This window comes from Carassius gibelio, chromosome A4 (genome assembly GCF_023724105.1).
Source record: "Carassius gibelio isolate Cgi1373 ecotype wild population from Czech Republic chromosome A4, carGib1.2-hapl.c, whole genome shotgun sequence".
Lineage (NCBI taxonomy): Eukaryota > Metazoa > Chordata > Actinopteri > Cypriniformes > Cyprinidae > Carassius > Carassius gibelio.
The window spans coordinates 27,859,197-27,881,475 of record NC_068374.1 but is presented as its reverse complement, the minus strand read 5'-3'; the positions used below and the strand labels follow the sequence as shown (position 1 = coordinate 27,881,475).

The 22,279-nt window shown below is 37.1% G+C and overlaps 1 protein-coding gene across 14 annotated transcripts in view; it reads left to right on the top strand.

The window, feature by feature from the left end:
- Positions 1-22,279, top strand: part of LOC127975685 (neuronal cell adhesion molecule) — a 44,059-nt gene that overhangs the window by 13,116 nt on the left and 8,664 nt on the right. For 6 of the 14 annotated variants that reach the window (XM_052579733.1, XM_052579723.1, XM_052579721.1 and 3 more), the window contains exons 2-24: positions 1,411-1,482; positions 10,205-10,414; positions 11,197-11,214; positions 11,619-11,724; positions 12,984-13,177; positions 13,288-13,410; positions 13,673-13,843; positions 15,297-15,408; positions 15,551-15,735; positions 15,990-16,121; positions 16,597-16,740; positions 16,821-16,932; positions 17,025-17,188; positions 17,329-17,476; positions 18,383-18,507; positions 18,688-18,717; positions 19,360-19,461; positions 19,589-19,786; positions 19,878-19,948; positions 20,274-20,499; positions 21,605-21,720; positions 21,841-22,045; positions 22,129-22,251. In XM_052579733.1, the coding sequence (XP_052435693.1) occupies positions 10,321-10,414; positions 11,197-11,214; positions 11,619-11,724; positions 12,984-13,177; positions 13,288-13,410; positions 13,673-13,843; positions 15,297-15,408; positions 15,551-15,735; positions 15,990-16,121; positions 16,597-16,740; positions 16,821-16,932; positions 17,025-17,188; positions 17,329-17,476; positions 18,383-18,507; positions 18,688-18,717; positions 19,360-19,461; positions 19,589-19,786; positions 19,878-19,948; positions 20,274-20,499; positions 21,605-21,720; positions 21,841-22,045; positions 22,129-22,251 (2,899 nt within the window). In that variant the 5' untranslated portion in view covers positions 1,411-1,482; positions 10,205-10,320. Of the gene's footprint in view, positions 1-1,410; positions 1,483-10,204; positions 10,415-11,196; positions 11,215-11,618; positions 11,725-12,983; positions 13,178-13,287; positions 13,411-13,672; positions 13,844-14,387; positions 14,448-15,296; positions 15,409-15,550; positions 15,736-15,989; positions 16,122-16,596; positions 16,741-16,820; positions 16,933-17,024; positions 17,189-17,328; positions 17,477-18,382; positions 18,508-18,687; positions 18,718-19,359; positions 19,462-19,588; positions 19,787-19,877; positions 19,949-20,273; positions 20,500-21,604; positions 21,721-21,840; positions 22,046-22,128; positions 22,252-22,279 lie in introns of all 14 variants that reach the window. The other 8 variants (XM_052579742.1, XM_052579722.1, XM_052579719.1 and 5 more) reach the window with 4 other exon arrangements.

The following is a 22,279-nucleotide window of genomic DNA, read 5'->3' as shown; positions in this document are numbered from 1 at the left end:
TGGATAAAAAAAGAAACTGATGAATGGTTAGATAAATGGATGAATATGAATGGATGAAAAAATAAATAAATATAGATGAATGGATGAAAAAGAAATGAATTGAAGGATAAATAGATGGATTGGTAAATTAAAAATAAATGGATAGATGGATAAATGGATGGATGAAAAAGAAATGGATAGACTGGATGAATAGATAGATAAATGGATGAAAAGGAATGGAGGGATGGATAAATGGATGAAATAAATAAACGGATGGATGCAAATAGAAGTGGATGGATGGATAAACAGATGAATGGATGGTTAGTTGAAAAAGAAACAGACAGATGTTGGATAAAAGGATGAGTGATAAATTGATAAATTGATGAACAGATAGATAAATGGATGAAAAAGAAATGGATAAATATATGGAGGAACAAGGAAAAAAAGGATAAATGAATGGATGGATTGATAGATGGATAAAAAACAGAAATAGATGGATGAAAATAGAAATGGCTGGCTGGCTGGCTGGCTGGATGGATGGATAAATGGATGAATGTTGAAAAAAGAAAAAGATAAATGGATGAGAAAAGAATTGGATGGACAGATCTGCATTTTTGGCATTTGACAATGTAGATGCTGACATAATGTAAGATCTGTCTCTCAACATCACATATTCCATTCTCTCAGAACCCCCTTCATCTCTCTCTCTCTCTCTCTCTCTTTCTCTCTCTCACCCCATCGTGCCGGTATGCGGCCCGTCTCCATGACAACACCTCAGGTCAGCTCTAAGAGGTGGGAGGTAGTCGGTGTGAATTTTTTTGTTGTTGTTTTATTGCCTGTTTCTCTCTCTTTCTCTCTCTCAGTCTCCCTCTTTCTGGTCTCTGTGAGACAGCAGCTGTGTGTGACAGCTTTACTAGAGGCTGGAGGTTTCCTCAGTTTGCTTCAAGTTCGAGAAAACAATACAGTAAAGCGACGCGGCTCTCCATCACAGCGTCTTTGTGGCCCGTCTCTCATCAAAAGATGGGGGGGGCTTTGTCAGCGGCCATGTTTCTGTTAATGTGAAATGAATGCGTGCGTCTCGAGGGAAAACGCTAATATATGCGCGACCATGAACCAGCACGTGTGATGTAGAGGTGCCGAGACCGCCTCTGTCACTCTATCTGCTGATCTACGGCATGCCTGTGTGCACAGAGGCAATAATGTTTAGAAATCCCAGCGGGCTTTAGAATAACACATTTTGCATGTTTTTTTTTTTTTTTGTCTTTTGTTTATTGGATATCACTCACTTTTTGGTGCATCAGTGAACTGGCAAGCCTTTTGTCCTTTAGTTGAAATGTCTATCAGTGTTTCTCAGACGAGCACAAACTTCAGTCACACGCTTTTGTCATGTAAGAATCCCTCTTTTAACAATGCCATTGGTTTTTTTTACAGCGCCCACACTATTCTGAGCTGCTGTGGTCTGGTTGGAACTGAAGGAGCCATTCTTTCATACAGTCTAAACAGGTAAGATGTGGCTCACTATGCTTTTTGTTGTATTTTAACTTAATTTTTGATGCATGCATTGTGAATCAGTGGCAGTCTCGTTTCAGACAGAGAGAGGAACAGAGTACAGGCATAAAAAAGAAAAACAGATGAAAAAGAATGAGTTATGTGCTTTTATGATTTATGACTTGCATATCCCTCTCCACTTCACCAAGATGAGCTAAAAGGCTGTCACTGAAATCAAAAGAAATGATAATATTTTGGCTGCTTGCACACACTGATGTGTGCCGACAGATCATCATGTTGAAAACTGAGAAATGGTTTGAGTTACTAGTGCAGTTTGGTTTTTGATCTTTTTAATTTATTCTACATTAAAATTGATTTCGTAAAATTGAATTAAAAGCTAAATTATAAGCATTTTAAAGATTAAATGCTTTAGTCCTAATTTGTTGCATGAAAATTGGTGACGGGGTTCTTCAAAATCTCTCATTCCGCGTTCCACTTCCACTTACGGATTTGGTTTGGAAAAACATTTTTTGTGTAAACTATCCTTTAACTAATTTTAGGGCTTTGAAACCAAAACAGATATAACGAAAGAAAAAATTCAGATGCTGTGTAGTAGCTGAAAGTGTAAAGTACACTAAAACGCAATCAAATGTACACATTGTGGGGGGAAAACTATTTGAAAGTGCTGTTTAGTGAATGTGCTGAATCTGCAGTTGAAGAAACATATGCTGTTCTGTCATCCAAAAGTGTTCGATTTGGCCTCTGAGGGCACACACCAGCTGACAGCAGTGTTAGGCAACAAGTGAGACACTTCCTACAAAAAATCCAATGGATCAATAAAGCCTTATATAATCTAATCTGATTTAATTCAGGGAAAAAAATACCTCTGTTTTTCTATTGAAAAAGTATTAACCTGTAGAAATCAAAGTTGAAGACATCTTTACCCGAGTGTAAAATGCTAACTATTCAAGCCACGTTTTAATTAGTCACTTTTATTGAGATTAACTAGAATCCTTCATATTCCCGCCAAGACTATTACTTGATTTCTTGTTCTAGAAATGCAAGTGATAGTGGTTCAAAAGCAGCGGAGTTGCATGTAATGTGTTGAATACATGTTTTGCGTGCTCCAGATGCTGATACTATGTGTTTTAAAGATTTAACTTGAAACGAATGGACTGAATGTGATTCTTCCCTAATGATGATCCCTGCTGTGCTTAGACTTTCCTGAGAGAGTCTGGCCCTGTTAGAGCAGATATACACACGGGGTGCTTCAGAGCTCAGCTGTGTTTAGAGCAGATAGAAATAGACAGTGATCTCGTGCCCTGATGATGATGCCGCTGGGAAGTTGTTTTTGTGACATATAATGCTGTCAACATTTTTGTGGTTTGTGTGGACTGAGACACATTTTGTGACATATTTCCATGATGATTCTTCTTTATAAGCCTTTTAGAACATAAAAGCAGAATGTGGATGCCTTTTTTTTTCCATTAAAGTGTGTGGTGACCACAAGATTTCCAGTGAATGACTACATCAAGCACCATAAAAGCAGTTTTTTTTTTTTTTTTTTTGTGAACTATCTCTTTAATCTTTGTCTGTGATGCAGATTTGAAGTCTGGCTTTATGACTACAGCTAAATGTATTTCCTGGAAATTCTATTCTTTCTCCAAAAAAGGATTAGATGGCATGTCAAGTGTTACATCATAACACATTTGAACCAGGTAATGGCAGTGATATCAGCACATACTGTAAAAGCTCTTGTTCACCCACATACAGCTTGTGGACAGATGACCACGGTTTATCTGAGCACCCAACAGATGGAACAGAGAGAGCAGTGTGCCAACCCATCCTTTCCTCCTGTATGCACTAAAATAAACTGTGGAAAGAGATTTTATAGAACATGGTGTAGAAACGTATAGAAATGTCATTCATTCATTCATTTAAATAATGCATGCAGTATATTATAAACAAAAACTGAACTGGTAATATTTTGGAACTTCTTATATTCCTTTCCTCTCGTATTCTCTAAAATACATTGTGAAAAGAGATTTCACATAACAATGCATAAAAATAGAATAGTAAATTTATTTATTTATAAATCAATTAAAATTGTATTTATTTACTTAATGTAACGTTTAAAAATAAATTATAATATATTCTAAACAAAAACAAAATGGGTATTACTTTGCTAACATATTTGTAAAAAGAATATTTTTATAATAAATATATTATTAAAAATAAAGTATGGTATGTTATGAACAACAACAACAAAATTATTATTATAATTATTATTTAAATGTTTTAATTAGTTTAAAAAATACTTAAAATATAATAGAAAAGATCCGGTTATTAATTCTTTCCTTCTGTATTCTAAAATACAACAGTAAATATTTGTAAAAAAAAAAAACAAAGTCATTGAATAACATAGTTATGCACAGAGATATGTATTTATTTTATTTTTTTCAATTTATTTTATTTATTTACATATTTTATGAACAAAAATATAATTGATACTATTTTGGCAACACTGTTAAAGTGTAAAAAAAAAAAAAAACCTTCTAAATAAGATCAGCCATAGCAGCAATAATCAACATTCAAACCATGCTGGAACACTATAAATACTTCTCTCACTTGCTGTGACCTCTGCCGTTTTTCTAGAATCATCATGTCTTGTCATTGAGATACATCTCACCCTCACTGTGTTTCTGCAGAATACAAATAAGCATGGTTTACAGCGTTGTTGCCTCTCTTAGAGAAGATCTTTTATGAAACACACTGCCCGCCCCCTCTGTCTCTCATTGCTGATGGGAAGAGAGTATAGATTTTGCACAAGAGGACATCACTGAGGCAGATTATATAGTCTGATCAAGAGATTGAGGGACAGTTGAGAGCCCTTTACAACCAACCAGTGTTGAATAAAACATAACGTCCCCCTGTTACAGTCACACAAAGCTGCAGAAATGAAGTCATTATGACTTGCAGACTTGAGAAACCATTGAGTCATTTCTGGACATTCCCGGCTACTTTTTAAATAATTAATGCTTTGTAGTGGTTTCTGAGAGCTCAGTCTCTGTATTCAGTATTTCTTTTGTACATTTTAAACAGTAATTTCCGCCTTTGTGTGTTCCTATTCTTCTGAACTCGATAACAGTGCAAATGATTGGTATTTATCTGAATGAGAAACTTAAAAACAGGCCCTCTGATTACTCTAGACTATTTCCCATGAGCCCTTAAATATATAAAACATAATTTTCATTGAAGTATCTAAAGGTCTGATAGACTGAGAGATGTTTTGTTACTGCATTTATAAATATATAATGTGGTAATGTGTGACCAGTCAATAAATATATTAATTTTTTTTTTAACTCTTACAAGTATCACAAGTATGAGTTTACATTATGAAAACCGGTTCTAAATCTGAGATCTTTAAAAATTTTCCCAAGTTTCCAAATTGCGATTTTAGAGTGGGTTATTTATCTCGAAAGTGAATAGTTCTGCTCAGAGTGACTGGGGTCACATTGTATTTTCAGCTTTACTGAACTATAAACAGCATAAAGCAACAATACAGTTCATGAGTTGCCAGACAGGAGCGTGCTGACAATCAGCAACTTCCCAAAGCTCAGGAGAGAAAGAACGCTCTCTCATTCTGCTGACACTGCAAGAACGAGTGACCCTTTAGCTGTAGATAACCTCACACCAGCAGCTTGTTAAATGAAGTTAGCTCATTTATTTAGATAGTAACGCTAGGCTAACTCCCGGCAGTGACCTTCTGAAACAATGCAGTGTTGTGATTTAGCATTATCTTGCTTCCGAAAACGTCAGTTGTTGGTTTTTGAGCAAAACAACAGGGTAATGGCAGACAAACTGCAGACGGAGCAGTTTGACAAATACAGTTAAATATTTGTGTGCTTAGTCTGTGTATCCAGCGACTTTCAGAAGACAAATTTGTGTTTGCTGTGTCATACAAAGTGTTAACATCTATAATGAAATACACGCTGTGAAGCCAGCTCAGTTCGTTCAGACAGATTGAATTGAAACAATTTCCTTGACTCATTGATTCAACTTCATTTATGCTCTTGCAAATGAGACAAAGCAATGTTTTTCATAAACCATTTGAGTAAACAGGGATTTGATTGGCCCAGAGGTACTTTATGAATCAAAATGCAAAACAAAACAGCTTATTGACTAGAGAACGGATAAAAGCTTGTAAACAAACGTTAACCCTTTAAAAACTGCAAACGCGTTTAGCATAAAGCTGCTGTATCATCTGTTTTTCCACAGTTTTATCTAATTTCCTCTTCAAGGGCTCCAGACTTTGGTGTGAAAAGAGACATTTAATCAAGTCCCCTCTCATTTGGCCTGAAGGCATCCTCTGCTAAAGTAAAGAGCGGTTCGTTCCTTTCAGTCTTCAATGACAGCGGAGAGCTGTTGAGAGGGCTTCTCTCAGTAGTGTCCTCTCCTTGAATTTACATTAAAAAGATGGATGGGTTTGGCTGCGTTGTGTTTCCTATAATAGACATGTGTGTGTGTATTAAGTGTGTTGCCGTGGACACGGCGTGATCGTTAAATTAGCAGCCCGATTCGCTCTCTTGACTCAGGTCTTCTTCAGAGTGAAGGAGCTGTTGAGAAGAACTTGTACTGTCAGAGGAAATACGTTTCCCATGTACTCTTCCTGAGAGCACATTCTTTGGATTGCTGTGAACTACAGAAGAGAGAGTCTACAAATAGTTTTGTTTTGTTTTGTTTTCTTTTGTTTTGTTTTCTTTTGTTTTGTTTTGTTTTGTTTTGTGTTTTGTGTTTTGTGTTTTGTGTTTTGTGTTTTGTGTTTTGTGTTTTGTGTTTTGTGTTTTGTGTTTTATGTTTTGTGTTTTATGTTTTGTTTTGTTTTGTGTTTTGTTTTGTTTTGTTTTACAACCACTGCCTTAAGGATGGAATACACTACACGGCTTTTTAAAACACTTTATACCCTTGTTGATTTTTGTAAATAGTTACAGAGGAAAAACTGGGCATCATACACTAAATGACTGAGGATCCCACACTACCTGACTTTAAAGTCGATTCGAATACAACAAACTCATGCAGAAATATTTGCCTTATGTATAACAAATTAAAACATTGCACTCTAAAATCATCTCAAAATATAATTGTCCGAAGCTAAAAAATCAAAGCCTGTGACCATTGTACACTATATGATTTTATATGAAATCTGTCAACTCAAATCTGCAGACTGGTTCTGACTTTCAGTTTTACAGTATTTTGTGGATTAGTGTATACAATCTGCAATATTATTTTGTTCCTCATTATCATGGTAATATCGGGCCCTATTCAGAACAAACACTCAGAAAGGCCCTCCCCGACCCGAGATGGATATTCTGTTGATGGTTCTCACACTTCTGTGGCATAGTACACATGTAATTGGTGAAAGTTGATTAATGGGATACATGTAATCATAATATTCTGACATGGAGCTAGAAGTTTCAGCAGAAAAAAAAGGTGAACATTCTTGGCTTTTGTATGGTAATGGACACAAAGTTTGATCAAAAGGTAGTTTATCTAGAAATAAACTCAAATAGTTTGGCTTCTGATCTCTCTCCTCGTGAAAGAGAATACGCACTTGTCAACACAAACAACAAGTGAGCCAAGCCCACAAAAGGCAAGAGGAGGTGGTCAAAACAAACCCACATGAATGAAGTTCTTTGGCTGTACGGTATGGTCTCTGTTCACTTATTACAGTAGAAGGCCATTCATATGTAAATTATGTCATTCTCAGTTTATGCAGGGATTATGCTGAGATGAATACTAAAATAGACGGGTTTTGGATAAGCCCGTGGCAACATTTCTCTTGCTGAAAGTGAATCTGCATAACGACTTAAGGATAATAATTCAACCTATGTGAATGAAGTCTCTAAATATAAAATAGTTGCATATATATTTAGAAATATATGGAACATTTTTAATAAAAGGGTTGACTCTGGTGTATTAGAGCATTTGACACATATTCCTTATAGTGTGTTTATCTTTTTTGCCCATCAAGGTTGGCCTTCATCCAATAAAGAGGCCATTAGCCAAGTTGGTCCAGAAAAGGGGCCTGATTCATTCTTGATTGAGATCTATCTTTTAGGCAGAGTCATGTGCCTTTTGTCCTTCATCCAGCCAATCAGAGAGTGAATAGTGGTCTGTGTTGGATTACCTACAGCATGCTGACCAGCATCTTTCCTCCATCTCTGTTGATTCTCTCAAGATATGAATGACTCAGCAGTAACCAAATCACAGTGTTCTTCTGTTCTGTGAGTTACCCAAAGCATCCCTCTGAGATATTGTAAAGTCTAATTATGCCAAAGGTCCAGGGCTACAAGCCAGCATTTAAAGCAGATAAACTTTTATGATTTATATACAAATAAATAAATATTTTCATTTATAATTATTCATATAAATAATTTTTTATTAAAAATAGTTATACGTAGAAAAAAAATTATATATATATATATATATATATATATATATATATATATATATATATATATATATATATATATATATATATATATATATATATATATAAATATATATTATATTTTTGAGCAAACCTACATTTTCAAATCTCTTCCCCCACCTTCCTGTCCTCACATTCTTTCCTAATCAACAAAAGTGTCTTAAAGCCAAATATATAAAAATAACAAATCTATAATGAAATGAAAATGTATTTAAAAATTAAGAGATGTAATTGAATTATTCATTATTATAAGAATGTTAATAGCATGAATTCGGGGAAAACATCTGTTGGTTAATTAATTCAGTCATAAATCATGCATTATTGCAGGAGAAAATGTGTTGAACGTAATTATTAGAAATCTATGTTTGTGCCATTCAAATTCATAATTCAGACATGACTGCAGATCTTTACCGTATGACAACACAGACATGAATCTAGGCTTTTTCTTTGTTACATCTCATACTCTCATTTTAAAAGGCCAAGATGCCAATGTCTACTACATTTTTTCACATATTCTTATGTTCGAGAATAGCTAAAGTTCAAGCTGATTGCATGGCAACAGGAAATGTGATTGACAGTTTCCATTTAAGACAGTGTCACTGTCACTCTCTCTACTGCAAACGACCGGTTCAGGTCTTTCCAAAGGGCGCTTGAGCACATACTGTCACCATAGCAGCCATCAGACATGCTGTGCACATTGTCTGGAATACTGAAATGTGGTAAATCTACTTGTCTTTGGGTACTGAGGGAGTCTTGCCTTTTCTTCAGCCAGAAAATGTGTTAATAGGCCCTTGGATTTCTTTATTCACTTCTGTCATTACTTTTGACTGTAGTCAGGGGACATTGGTTCCATTTTTAAATATGTGTGTGTGTGTGTGTGTGTGTTGTTTTTGTTTTGTCCCGGGTCATGACCCATTACACCTGACAGTATTTTTTGGTCTAATGCGAGCTTGAATTTTTTAAACCACAATCTGCTTCAAATCTGTGTCTCAAGCAGCTTCCTTCTACTGTAGATTTATCGCTGCCTGAAGTGCATCTAGGAAACTAGATACTGTTGGTATATTTGATATCCAGAAGAACCAGTCTGGATCTTGAATGTCTGAATCCTTCACCTTGAGATAAATCTTTGCCTCTACAGACTCATGCTATCCCCACCCCTCCCCACTCACTCTCTCTCTTGCTCTATGATGCCGTCAAGGTTTCTGAGCTCATGAATTATGCAAAGCAGAGCCCATTTCCCTGACACAGCCTGCTACACAGCAGAATCACTCTCTCTCTCTACCTACCGACAGGAACAACTGATGCCTGCTCACTACTTTGAGACATTATACTCCTCCTTCCTCACTGAAAACTTTGTTCGGCCAGATTATTATTACATTACTTGGGTTTATATTGTAAAAACATTGCAGCCACTCATCCATCATGATCACAATGTGTTTTAAAGTGATTGTGATTCCTGTTTAGTCACATTTATGTCACATGCCAAGGTCGGGAAACACATGCTATAGCTTATAAGAAGAGTCACAATCAGTTGAAGTAGTGCAAAAGTAAAACAATATTGTGATGTTACATCATCATCCAACCCTATTTTTTTTTATGAGTATTGTATTTAAGTGATGTAACATACAGCCAAGTATGGTGACCCATACTCATAATTCGTGCTCTGCATTTAACCCATCTAAAGTGCACACACACAGCAGTGAACACACACACACACACACCTGCGGTGCCCAGGTAGCAGTTGGAGTTTCAGTGCCTTGCTCAAGGGCACCTCAGTCATTGTATTGCCAGAATGAGTCTCGAACCCACAACCTCATGGTTAGGGGTCACACTCTCTAACCATTAGGCCATAACTTTCCCACATTTTTTCTAAACCACATAATGTTTTAACTCCTCTGGAAAAAAGATGTGCTTCATACATTTGAATTCAGTGCATGCATGTGGCTGAACATTAAAACAAAAGGCTCTCTGGGGGTTCTTAACCCACCTCTGAAGAACCAGACAGCAGGCTGTGTAATTTTGTGCTTCAGCCATGTGTATTGAGATCCATATGTCAGTTTTGAGGGTGCTGCCATCACAGCGTTCCTGTCTCTTCCAGCTGAGCGCCCTCACATGCCTCTGTGTAAGTCAGGACGATCTGAGCTCATGTGAACTGCCCATCTACAGCACAGATTCTCTAATAAAGATCTTGCCCTCTGTTTGTTAGTAGCATAAAAGATCATTGTTTTTCTATCTGTTCTCTTTCAGTCTTGCTGGCTAATCTTGGATGCCCCTGTTTATTTGAATGGTCACACTGAGTGCAAATCACAAGGCCCAGTTGCTTTGACCAGAAGGGGAAGGATTTTCATGTAACACACCCTGCCATGGACAGGAAGAGGAGTTGCACGCTTTGTGGAGGAGCTGTGATGCTGCTGCTGCTGGGTCACATGACCAATGCATTAGAAGTGCCTCTAGATCGTGAGTATTGTGCAGTGAAATGAAATTAAATCTGATGTAATACATTTTAATAATTACCACTAATTTCGAATAATTCGACAGAATAATATAGCTTTTCTACCTTGCCTATTTTAAAATGAGTTGCAATTCTGTCTTTGATCTCCTTAGACATTTTAAGTCAAGATTCTCAGATAAGATTCATCCAAACACACTTAAAAAGCACTCAGGTAGTTTCTCAGCTTCTGTTCTCTAGAGAAGTGTTTCACTTTTACCATACTGACAGTGTGTTACAGTAAGTCAGCATTACTACTGTGCAAGCAGAATATATATGGACTTTTAGAGAGCATTGGTCACCCTTTCTCTTTCTCCTTCCATTTCTCTATTTTAAAAGAAATGAAAAGCTCTTAAGAACACTGGAAGGCAGGTTTATTCATGTTTAAACACAGAGAATGAATCCCCTTTTTAGGATAAAGTGGTACCAAAATTCTATCTTATTGTACAGTCCAGAACATTCATTATTTTAAAAGCTTATATTTACAATCTATAATGCATGAAGCACCTTTTTCAGGGTGGTAAAGCTAATGAATCATTGACAAACAATCAGTATCATCAAAACCGCATTAGGAGAATGAACTGGCATGAGAGTTGCATGATGGGTAATGAATGCCCAACACACCTCCGGAAGTTTCACTGAGGGAACGTGATTTTGTTTGATCTTCTCTTCTCTCTTCTTTTCTTACACTAATTTGAACTCTTTTACTCTCTGCTCATGTATTTCCTGATTCATTTGGACAAAAAAAAAGCTAAAGTTCTGGAGGGATGTAAGTCTGGGCACTTTTGCTGTGAAATTTTGTTGTGAATTAGGTCCTTAAACTTGTGTCTTTTGCTTTCTTCTGTTTGAAGTGTTTATGAGTTTGATATGAATATTAAGATGTTTAATCCTTTATCAAACATTAAATCCCCTAACTATATAGCTATATGTAAATTATAACTATGATCTGCCATGAAAACAAAAACTTGTGCATGCTGCATGCTCTTTGGTTGTTTGTCTCTATGGGTTTGGTTACACTGATAAACTAAAGATGGGCACTTTTATATTTTTAGACAATTTCTTGCAGAATCAGTTTCTGCAAAGTGGTGCATCTGTGCTGGTTTGTGCCAAGGTGTGTGTGGATGTGTGTGAGAAATAGAGATGCTTGTCTTCACACTGGTTTCTGTGCTTCAGTGCCTCAGCCTCCCACAATAACTCATCAGTCCCCCAAGGATTACATCATTGACCCTCGGGAGAACATCATTATCCACTGCGAGGCGAAAGGAAAGCCTCATCCCAGGTGGGTGTCACTTTGAATCACCAATGGTTACCACTACTGCAGATGCCGCTGCTGTGGACGGATGCTTGACGCTTAACACCTACCAAACTCTTCCTGAAAATTTGCTAACAAACATGTACTTACACTCTGTCTCTCCATAATGTAGGCGATTTTGTTTCTTCATTGAAACAGATTTGGAGAATTTTAGCATTACATCACTTCCTCACCAATGGATACTCTGCAGTGAATGGGTGCCGTCAGAATGAGAGTTCAAACAGCTAATAAAATCATCACAATATTCCAAAAGTAATCCACATGAAAGTCTATCAATTAACATCCTGTGAAACCTTAAAATATGTGTTCTCAATCCTTAATATTGCTTACTCTAGTGAAAAGTTGTCTCATATGAATCAGGAGAGAAATATGCACAAATTAAGCACCGTTTACAAATGAAAACAGTCTAAAACAGTTCTTAACTAATATGTTGGTGGGTTTTGATGTGAGAGGACAACTAGGGATGGATTTTTCACCAGAGGAAGTATTATTATGGATTGAGTTGTATTTTAGCCAGTAGGAAAGGTTTGAAATTAAAAAGCCTTGATGTATTTATTTTTTAAAAACACACTACTTTTTCACTTCACAAGATTTTAATCAAATGACTGCAATGGATTATTTATGGATTATTGTGATGTTTTTATAAGCTTTGAGTATTACAAAATTTCTCCAAATCTGAAGAAACAGAATCATCTACATCTTGGATGCCCTGAGAGTCAGTACATATGTGTAAATTGTCATTTTTGGGTCATTAAAGCATCATAAAATTAGAATAAAGTGACTTGCACACAGTAATGCAAGCCATACAATAGCATTATGTGAAGAACAGACTGAAATGCAATTTATTTAAGATATGACGGCATTCATTTCGGACTCTTTCTCACATAACGCTACTGTGAGGCTTCAGATGACTAGAAATATAGCACACAGGTCATATGGACCACTTTTTTGATGCTTTATTTGGAGTTTGTCAGTGTAAATCACATTTTTTGGAAAAGAGCAGCTTGAACATTCTACCAAATAACTCCTTTTATATTTCATGTGGGAAAAAAACCTAAAAGGTCTGACTTGTAAGGGTGGGTATATTTTCAAAAAGTTAAGGAATTAACCTGATTGACAAGTGATGATCGATTAATGTTGTTATAAATGAAAAAAAAAAAAAATCAATTGTAATGTCACTCTGCGTTGTCATAATTGATCTTCTATTTTCACGCCTTTCTATCTAGCTTTTCATGGACTCGTAATGGCACTCATTTCGATGTGGAAAAGGATTCCAAAGTTATCATGAAGCCCAACTCAGGCACTCTGGTCATTGACATTAGTGGAGAGAAGGCAGAGGCATATGAGGGTGTTTACCAGTGCATCGCCCGCAACGAGCACGGCTCTGCCTTGTCCAATAACATTGTCATCCGTCAGTCAAGTAAGACAGACACATCTAAACAGAATACATTGCCACAGGAATGTTTTGCTCATATTTTTGCAGCTGCCTCCTGTCAGTATTTTTTTCAGCTGCTCAATTCTGTTTCATAGGGTCCCCCTTGTGGTCAAAAGAGAAAGTTGAACCAATCACAGTGCAGAGGGGTATGTCTCTTGTACTGCAGTGCAGACCCCCAGCTGGCCTCCCTCCTCCAATCATCTTCTGGATGGATAACAGTAAGATATATCACACAAATTCACATAGATCAGTGGCAGTAACACTCACAACACACGTCAGTCTTGCTTGCACATTCTAGTGTAAGCAGCCACTGAATGTCTCATTTGGTTATGTTTTCATATACTTTACATGGCAACCCAAGTATGTAAAATTGCTGCTTTGCTTTGCAGGTTTAGCTCATTGTTGTTTTATGGTCCTTCTTTTATTAGCAAATAGTGTTAACAAAGAACTTCTTCAAACACATGCGCTGTTTTGTGTCAGATTTCCAGAGACTTCCCCAAAACAGCCGTGTGTCCCAGGCTTTAAACGGAGACCTGTATTTCTCCAACGTGCTCATGGATGACAACAGAAACGACTACATCTGCTACGCCCGCTTCCCACACACTCAGACTATCCAGCAGAAACAGCCGATCACTGTCAATGTCCTCGACAGTAAGTGTTTTTTAGTCTGCTGCTACAAATAGAGTCACCAATTTTCGTTCCCTACAACCGTCTGTGTAAATCAGCTCTTTTTTGAAATAGAAGAACACTCTGCCTTATTATGTTGAATTAAGCTTGCACAATATATACAGAATCACATTTTTTTCTTTTATTATTAGGGCTGTCAAACTATGATAAAAGTTTAATTGATTAATTTTACACTATCCTTCCAATAAATTAATTGAATTAATTTAATATGCAATAATTGCATATATCTATATTTGACCCAATAAACAAGGCATTACAAAGCAGTGACTAGAGAAAAAGTGGTATTTCAAATAAAATTTTTTTTTTACAATGGTAGAAAAATTCCTTAATGCAGAATTCACCAAAATGTGATGTATTTTTGTATTTATAAAAATAAAATAATTTTTCAATTTGTAAAAATAATTGTGTTTTCCCTTTTATTTTCGAATGCCTTTTCAGTTTTTCCTGCACTGTCCAGACCCGTAAATGTCAAAGCATTGCATGTTCATTATTTTCTGTTGTATTCCAGTTGAAGCTATGAATGACACTGTGTTGGCACCTTTTTTGAATGGCTCAGATTTTTGGGGTGGTGAGTGCTAGCAGAAATTCTCCAAGTGAACCCAGCCTTCATCCCTCCCATCACTTGTGTTTCTGCCTAACCAGGAATAGCTCTGTACCTAATATATCACCTATAACCAGAAATATAACCCACTTCTGTAGAAACCCAACCCTGACTCCAAACAGCTTGATCTTTATGAAGGTCTTGCGCTGTATTGCACTTGGTATTAACATTCATTTCATCACATCTTTGTAATGAAAACTGATTTTGTCCGATTAATCAAAAGGACTGAAGCCAACACTAAAGGAGTTGACTATCACTGGCATTGTGAATGGCAACAAAATTTCCAAGATTACTGTATATGAATGGTAATCAGTCCTTTTTATTTGTTTTTAATTGTCTAATTAACATGTCAGCAGTGTCTACACATCTACTGGTCACTAAACTTTCCATGTTTTAGACTGAATGCATGTATTAGTGTTGCATTGTACATTCTGTATGCAACACTATATAAGGTACTGTAAAATATCTCACTAAAACATTGCTATTATATTTTTCATTTGGATCCTTCCATTATCTTTTAAAGGCCATCTAAAAGAAGCAATGGAAGGACATAATTCTTGTCATTCAGTATGAGGTTCACTTGATAAAAGACATCAGGGCACAAGACTTTTCTAAGCTTCAAAATAAATACATTTTCCAACATTGCCGTTTTCCTTTTATAGTGTCAAATTTGACCAGTAATATGCTGTTTGCACACTTCTTGATTATGTGTGGTTTAACCACCAAAACAGGATCTTTTTCCTTCTCATAAGTCCTGGGCAATAGCTGGCATCTCACAAGATTTGTCTGTCTGATCGTTTCCTATCTATGTTCTAGACAGTCCTTCTGGGGAGAGAGCGCCCACTTTCATGCAGCCACCAGGAATGCACAGTACCAGCATGGTCCTGAAAGGAGACACGCTGCAGCTGGAATGCATCGCTGATGGCCTGTAAGTAGGAGAAAGGGGAAAAATGACTCTCTCTTGGGTCAAAAAACTGTAACCATGTCCATTTTTATTCTGATTGGAGTCAGACTGCATCAAAGGATTTGCATTAACAGCTCAGATATGTTTGACTTATTGTGTCTTTCAGTCCAACGCCAGATATCTCCTGGAGCAAGGTGAACGGGGAACTGCCAAGCGGCCGTTTTTCATTTCACAGTTTCCAGAAAACTCTGAAGATAACAGAGGTGACGGACGCGGATGGGGGAGATTACCGCTGTTTAGCCAGGAATCGCCTGGGGAGCAACCATCACATCATCACTGTAGTGGTCAGAGGTCTGTCACAGGACACCTTTTCAAAAATCTTGTTTAGTCACATCATTCACTAACCCCCGGGACGCCATCCTGAACCAGATTCGAGTTGATCTGAAAGACCCTTTGTGTTTCCTGTTATTCAGAAAATAGCCGCTAGTTTGTCCGATATCTTAAAACACATGATGGAATATTCTAAGCTGTTGCACAGGAAGATAACATTCTAAATTCAAATTTTGTCAGTTTGATTTTTGAACTCTTTCTTTCCATTTCCACAGCGGCTCCCTTTTGGATCAGTGCCCCTCAGAACCTCATCCTCGCGCCGAAAGAATCTGGGATGCTCACCTGCCGGGCGGATGGCAACCCCAAACCAACGGTCACATGGTCTGTCAATGGAATTCCCATTGAAAGTATGTAAAGACAACTTTACCAAAATAATGCAGCTTCTCCAGTATCTAGCTATTATTCTCAACAAATATTTTTATATTGATACACAGGATGTTCTGATGTATTGCAGTTAATCAGTTTGTTGGCATTGTAGCTGTAAATAAACTGATTCCAGAAGATAATATATTTCAGAATATTTCTTTAAAATTTGCTTTTCACTTGTAGAAACGAAATGTTTTTATTTATCATTCTAGTTTTGTTGTTGTTGTATTATTGCTGTGTACGTTTTATGCTTTCCCTAATTCATTTCATTGTTTTTGTGCCAGTGGGAAATATTGTTCTTATGAAATTATAAATGATATCATCTGATATATAAAAAATTAATAATGTAGTTTGCAAATTTTTTTTTGTTAGTAGCTTGTAGCATAGCTAATAACTTGTCATAGATCTTGATCATAGTTAAATTATGAGTATGATTATGATGTTATTCCTTGACAGACTCCCATAAGGACCCCAGTCGGAAAATCGAAAATGGCAATATCATCCTCAGTGATGTTCAGACCGGCTCGAGCGCTGTTTACCAGTGCAACGCCTCCAATGAGTACGGTTATCTGCTGGGCAATGCCTTCGTCAGTGTCCTGGGTATGTTACTATATATTCATTTCTATTCTATTCTATTTTTCAGTTGTTCTGTATGGCAAATTAAATCTATTACATTTCAGCTGAACCTCCAAGGGTGCTGACCCCTCCAAATCATGTGTACTCCGTCATCACTAACAGTAGAGCTTTGTTAGACTGTGCTTCGTTCGGCTCACCACTTCCAAAAATCACATGGTGAGATTAATATAATTTTTTTTTAAGTTGGCCTCTAAAGTATTTACTGTGAGTTTTAAGTTGCATGGTGATTATGCTTCTGTGATCTGCAGGTTTAAAAACGGTCAGAGCGTGCTGGATGGAGACTTGTACATCATTCATAAGAACAATACCTTAGAGATCAATGTGGCTCGACCAGTACACAGTGGCAAATACACCTGCATTGCCTCAAACAGTCTTGGCAACAAAGAAAATCATGTTTACCTGGAAGTGAAAGGTGAGTGAAAGCTAAATTGAGTTTGTGAAGCCTAAATCGGTGTGTATTTGTGATATGATGAATGAATGAACAATAGTAGTAATAGTATGATGGGAAATATAAGAGAAAAGAGCGATATGTATGTTGTTTTCATTCGGCAGAGCCTACACGGATCCTCAGACAGCCTGAGTATAAAGTGGTCCAGAGAAACAGCGTGGCTGAGTTTGAGTGTAAGGTCAAACATGACCCCACTCTCATTCCCTCCATGATATGGCTCAAAGACAATATGGAGCTTCCCGATGACTCTCGGTATGACCTGCAATCAGTGCTGCAATTGTTGTTCAAATAAAAGCACCATCTGAAACGGGTTAGCACCTGAGGCTCTGCGCAAGATACGAGTGAGGGAGATTAATATTTCATGTTTTATTTAGCTTATTTTAGAAATAATTAAGTCATTTGCACCTGCTGTATATGGCAAGAAAACCGCAGACGGAACATTTTGGTATTTTTTATTTATTTATAGGCATTTTCCCTTTTAGAAAAGAAATACACTACTGTTAGTGTAAAATTAATAATTTTATTCAAAAAGGGAGCATTCAATTGATCGAAAGTGATAGTAAAGACTTTTACGTTGCTACAAAATATTTATTTTTCAAATAAACGCTGTTTCTTTAAATGCTTTATCAAAGAAACCTGAAAACAAATGTACCGGGTTTCCATAAAAAAATATTATATATAAAAATGTAACATTACAACTAGTTTTCAATGTTGATAATACTACTAATAATAATAAATTCAGCATATTAGAATGATTTCTGAAGGATCACTGAAGACTGGAATAATGGCTTTGCCATCACAGGAACAAATTGCATTTTAAAATGTTTAGAATAGAAAATTGTTATTTTAAATGAAATATTATTGTTTTAAACAGCATTAATGTTTTACAGTATTTTCAAATAAATGCAGCCTTGTAAAAAATATACCGTCCCCACACTTTGAACTGTAAAGTATATATTCGTCAAGAGAAAAATCTTGGGAAAATTAAAACAGGAATAATAATAAAAAAAAAAGCTATTTACAAAAAAAGCACTTTTGATCTAAAATATGACTTCTGAAGTTTGAGAAAAGTAAAAATAATGTCTCAAGTTTATTTGCTTTGAAAGGCGGCCTGTAGCTACTTGTTTTTGACTAGCAGGTGTGTGTTTGTTTGTGTAGATTTGAGGTGGGCTCTGATAGTCTGACTATACGTGACGTGAGAGAGGATGATGAAGGCAACTACACCTGCATCAGAAACACCACCCTTGACCAAGATTCAGCCAGCGCCATGCTCACAGTAGTCGGTATGCTCAGTTTATACATCACTCTCACCTGTTTCAGTTTTTTCAGAAACTGTACAATATACAATATGGCATCCTAGTTTTTTTGTCAATACAGATCATATGGGTAATATTTTAGAGTTGAAATTGTACTTTTTCTATATAATTAACTTCTGACTTCCTCAATCCTGCTTTCCTTGTCAGAGGCCACACCAACACCACCTATAATTATGGGTAAAATGCACTTCTTTAAGTTCCCAAACAGGTCCCAAAACCATTTGATGCACTTGTATTTTTTGCTTTTTTGTTGTTTATCCCTCATCACCTTCCTAATATGTGCTTATGGATGTGCTTTGTGGATGTTTCCCATCAATACATAAACTGTTAAAGGCCATTTAGGTTTTTAATTTTCGCAAATGAGGCAGCTCGCTAAAATTTTCCTGACCTCATTTGGAAGTAAAGACCTGTGTGGTTTCATCTTTACTAACAGGCTCTCATGCCAATTTGACATTATGATGAGTTTACTAGTGAATTCGTACAGTCTCAGGTTTACGTTTTCATACGATCTGCTTACACCACACTGAGGTTGGTTTCTTGACCTTCATGCTTATTTTTTGCTGCAAATTTTGTGTTTTTGTACAATTCAAATCATACTAATTTAATCTCATGTAACATTTTCTCATGAAATCGGTTTGGCTGTACCTTTCAGACACTTTAAAATCATGCCTTTAACAGAATGTTACACGTCTGTGACAATTTTTTTTTTTTTATTTGGTGGTCTTTTTTTTTTTTTTTTGCCTTGTGTTGCATGTTATTAATGTCTGTTGTAATTCAGCTGGATCAAGTTTTGTGCCTTATAATATCCGTTTTTTCCAGAGCAACCGGATCCACCTACAGACCTGGAGCTGACAGACCAACGAGAGCACAGTGTTCGGCTTACATGGACCCCTGGTTATGAAAACAATAGTCCTATTCAACGTGAGTTAAAACATATTAAAGACTCATTGTTTGTTACCTTGTGGTAGATTAATTGGCCATCCACATAATAGGTCAACAGAAACATTTATGTCTGCTCTTCTGATCCATTTCTACCTGGTTACCTCAGTGTTCCTGATCCAGTATGAAGATTCGCTCCACAAGCCTGGAGTATGGGTCAATATGACCGAAGTCTCAGGAACCAGAACCACAGTGAACTTGGAGCTTTCCCCGTATGTGTATTACTCCTTCAGGGTCCTGGCACTCAATGAAGTGGGTCTGAGTCAACCCAGCGCTCCATCTAGACAGTACAGAACCAACCCTGCACGTGAGTTACCTTAGCAAGAAAACAGAATGCTTAAAAATCTTTGAACGTCCTTGTATTTTTATGAATCAAAGTCTGATTGTGATTCTCACAGAGCCTGACGTGAATCCATCAGACGTTGAAGTCATTGGAACATCACCTGACAGCCTGACAATAACTTGGAAGGTAAAACACTTTGATTTTGTTTAGCAGAGTACACTCCTAAAAATAAAAGGTTCCAAAAAGGGGGTGGGGGGGATTTATAGCAATGCAATTGAATAACCATTTTTGGGCTCCCTTGAGAACTTTTCAGTGATCAGTTCTTAATCAGATCAGTTTTTTTAGGGTGAAGAAGATTTTTTTCTCACTATAAAAACCATTTGTGCTTTGGAAAGGTTCCATGGATGATAAATGTTCTTCAAGGAACCATAGATGCCAATAGCAAACCTTTATTTATAAGAGTTTAAAAACTAATTCAGCTGAGCTCCTTGTTTTAATGTCTGGTGACCAGGAGCTGACTGGGCTGGAGTCGAACGGTCCAGGCCTACAGTACAACGTGAGCTGGAGACAGAAAGATGTGGATCAGCAATGGAATTCACTCTCTCTGGCCAATGTCTCGCAGTATGTGGTGACAGGAACGCCCACTTTTACGCCTTATGAAGTCACCGTGCAAGCGGTCAATGACTACGGCCCTGGTCCCACACCAGAGGTAGTGCTGGGATATTCAGGAGAGGACTGTGAGTAAGCTGCAGAAAGCACTCAAACTTATTTATACTATTCTTCATTACTTGCAGTGTATTTATATTGTATTATATATTATTATTCTATTATATAAGTACTCTTTTCTCTCAAATTGTTTGGCAGTAGGAATAATAAGGTTTGTTTTTACTGCGTTTACTCTTTGCCCTACAATTGAAGCCTTTAATCGTGGTAAGAAAAAGGCCTGGGTTCAGTCTGAAGCGGCATTGGAAACTGCAGCCAAAGATGAGAATCTCAGCTCTGACTCTGACTCTTGTGCCTCATGATCCTAGGATTATCTTAAAGTTTCAGGAAATGAATCTTTTGGTTAAAAAACAGGAATGTTAGGCAGAAATGAATAGGCTTTGAATATTAGAGAAACAGGCTGGTTGAGATATCCAGTTACATAAATTGGACATGGAAGCAGAGCGGTTTTCTAAGAAAGCCAGTTTCACCACTGCGTACTAGGCCCATATTGGTCTTGTCACACCTTAACGACTGCTAGCACACAGAGCAGCCACAGAGGATTTTACTTATACACCCTCTAACTAGAGTTTTGACGTCTGTAAGTATGTTAGACTTGTGTCTCCATTTAGAGAGACAGAAGTCGACTTCTACTGTGTTGCATTTGAACGCATCGCTGGTACTCCAATGTAGCCGTACAGGAAAAGCTCAGGAAGTTTGCTCAGCGCTTCCTATAGAAAGCTCTCTTCACTATGAAATTGTTAAATCTGCAGTTTTGCGAGTGTATGAACTTGTCCCTGAAGCCTAGATTAAGCGGTCATTCAAAAACAGTCAACCAAGCTTTTGTGAGATAGAAGAGGGTCCTTTTTGAAAAGTGGTGTCTTTCTAGCAAGGTTACTTCCCTGGAAGACTTGCAGGAATTAATCTAGCTAGAGGACTTCAAAAAGTGTGTTCCTGCGAAGATTGCCGTGCACTTAAATGAACAAAAACGATGTCGATGGCTAATGCTGCAGTTTTGGCAGATGAGTTTGTGCTGACACACAGTCACTGAAAATGTACATCCAAGATGCTGGACAGATTTCAAGAAATAAAGAATTTAGTTACATTACAAATAATAATAATTTATGTATGTCATCTTAGTACCAACTATGGCCCCGGAGAACGTAAAAGTTTCTGTTCAGAATGGGACGATGGCTGTAGTGAGCTGGGACGCTGTTCCTCTTTCAACAGTACAGGGACGACTGAATGGATATAAGGTACTTACTTAAAACTGAAAAACATTCACATCTCTAATATTATTCACCAATTATTGGAGATCTACCTAAAGATGTTGACATTTGAGCTTCAAACGGTCTAAGATGTCGGCCATCTTGTAGGTGAGTTACTGGAATTTGAGAAGCCTACACAAGCAAGACCCTGAGCCCAAGAAACCACAGGAGCTCATCTTTCAAGAAAATGAGACGGAGAGTCTTCTGCTTGGCCTTCATCCCTACAGCCAGTACAACCTCAACATTAGAGCCTTCAACGGGAAAGGAGACGGACCCAGCAGCCCCAATCAGATATTTGAAACACCAGAGGGAGGTATAGTGTTATAATGTGCTCACTTATTAAAGTATGAAATATTTTTTAAAGGAGAGTAAACTATATACATTTTTTTTTTTTAGTTCCTGGGCCTCCTGCAGATTTAAAAGTTGAAAATCTGAACCTGGACTCACTTGTTGTGAAGTGGGCGCCACCTGTAGAATATAACGGTCACCTGACAGGATACTTGTTCAAATACCAGCCTAGTAAGTCTAAACTGAGGCATGTTTTATG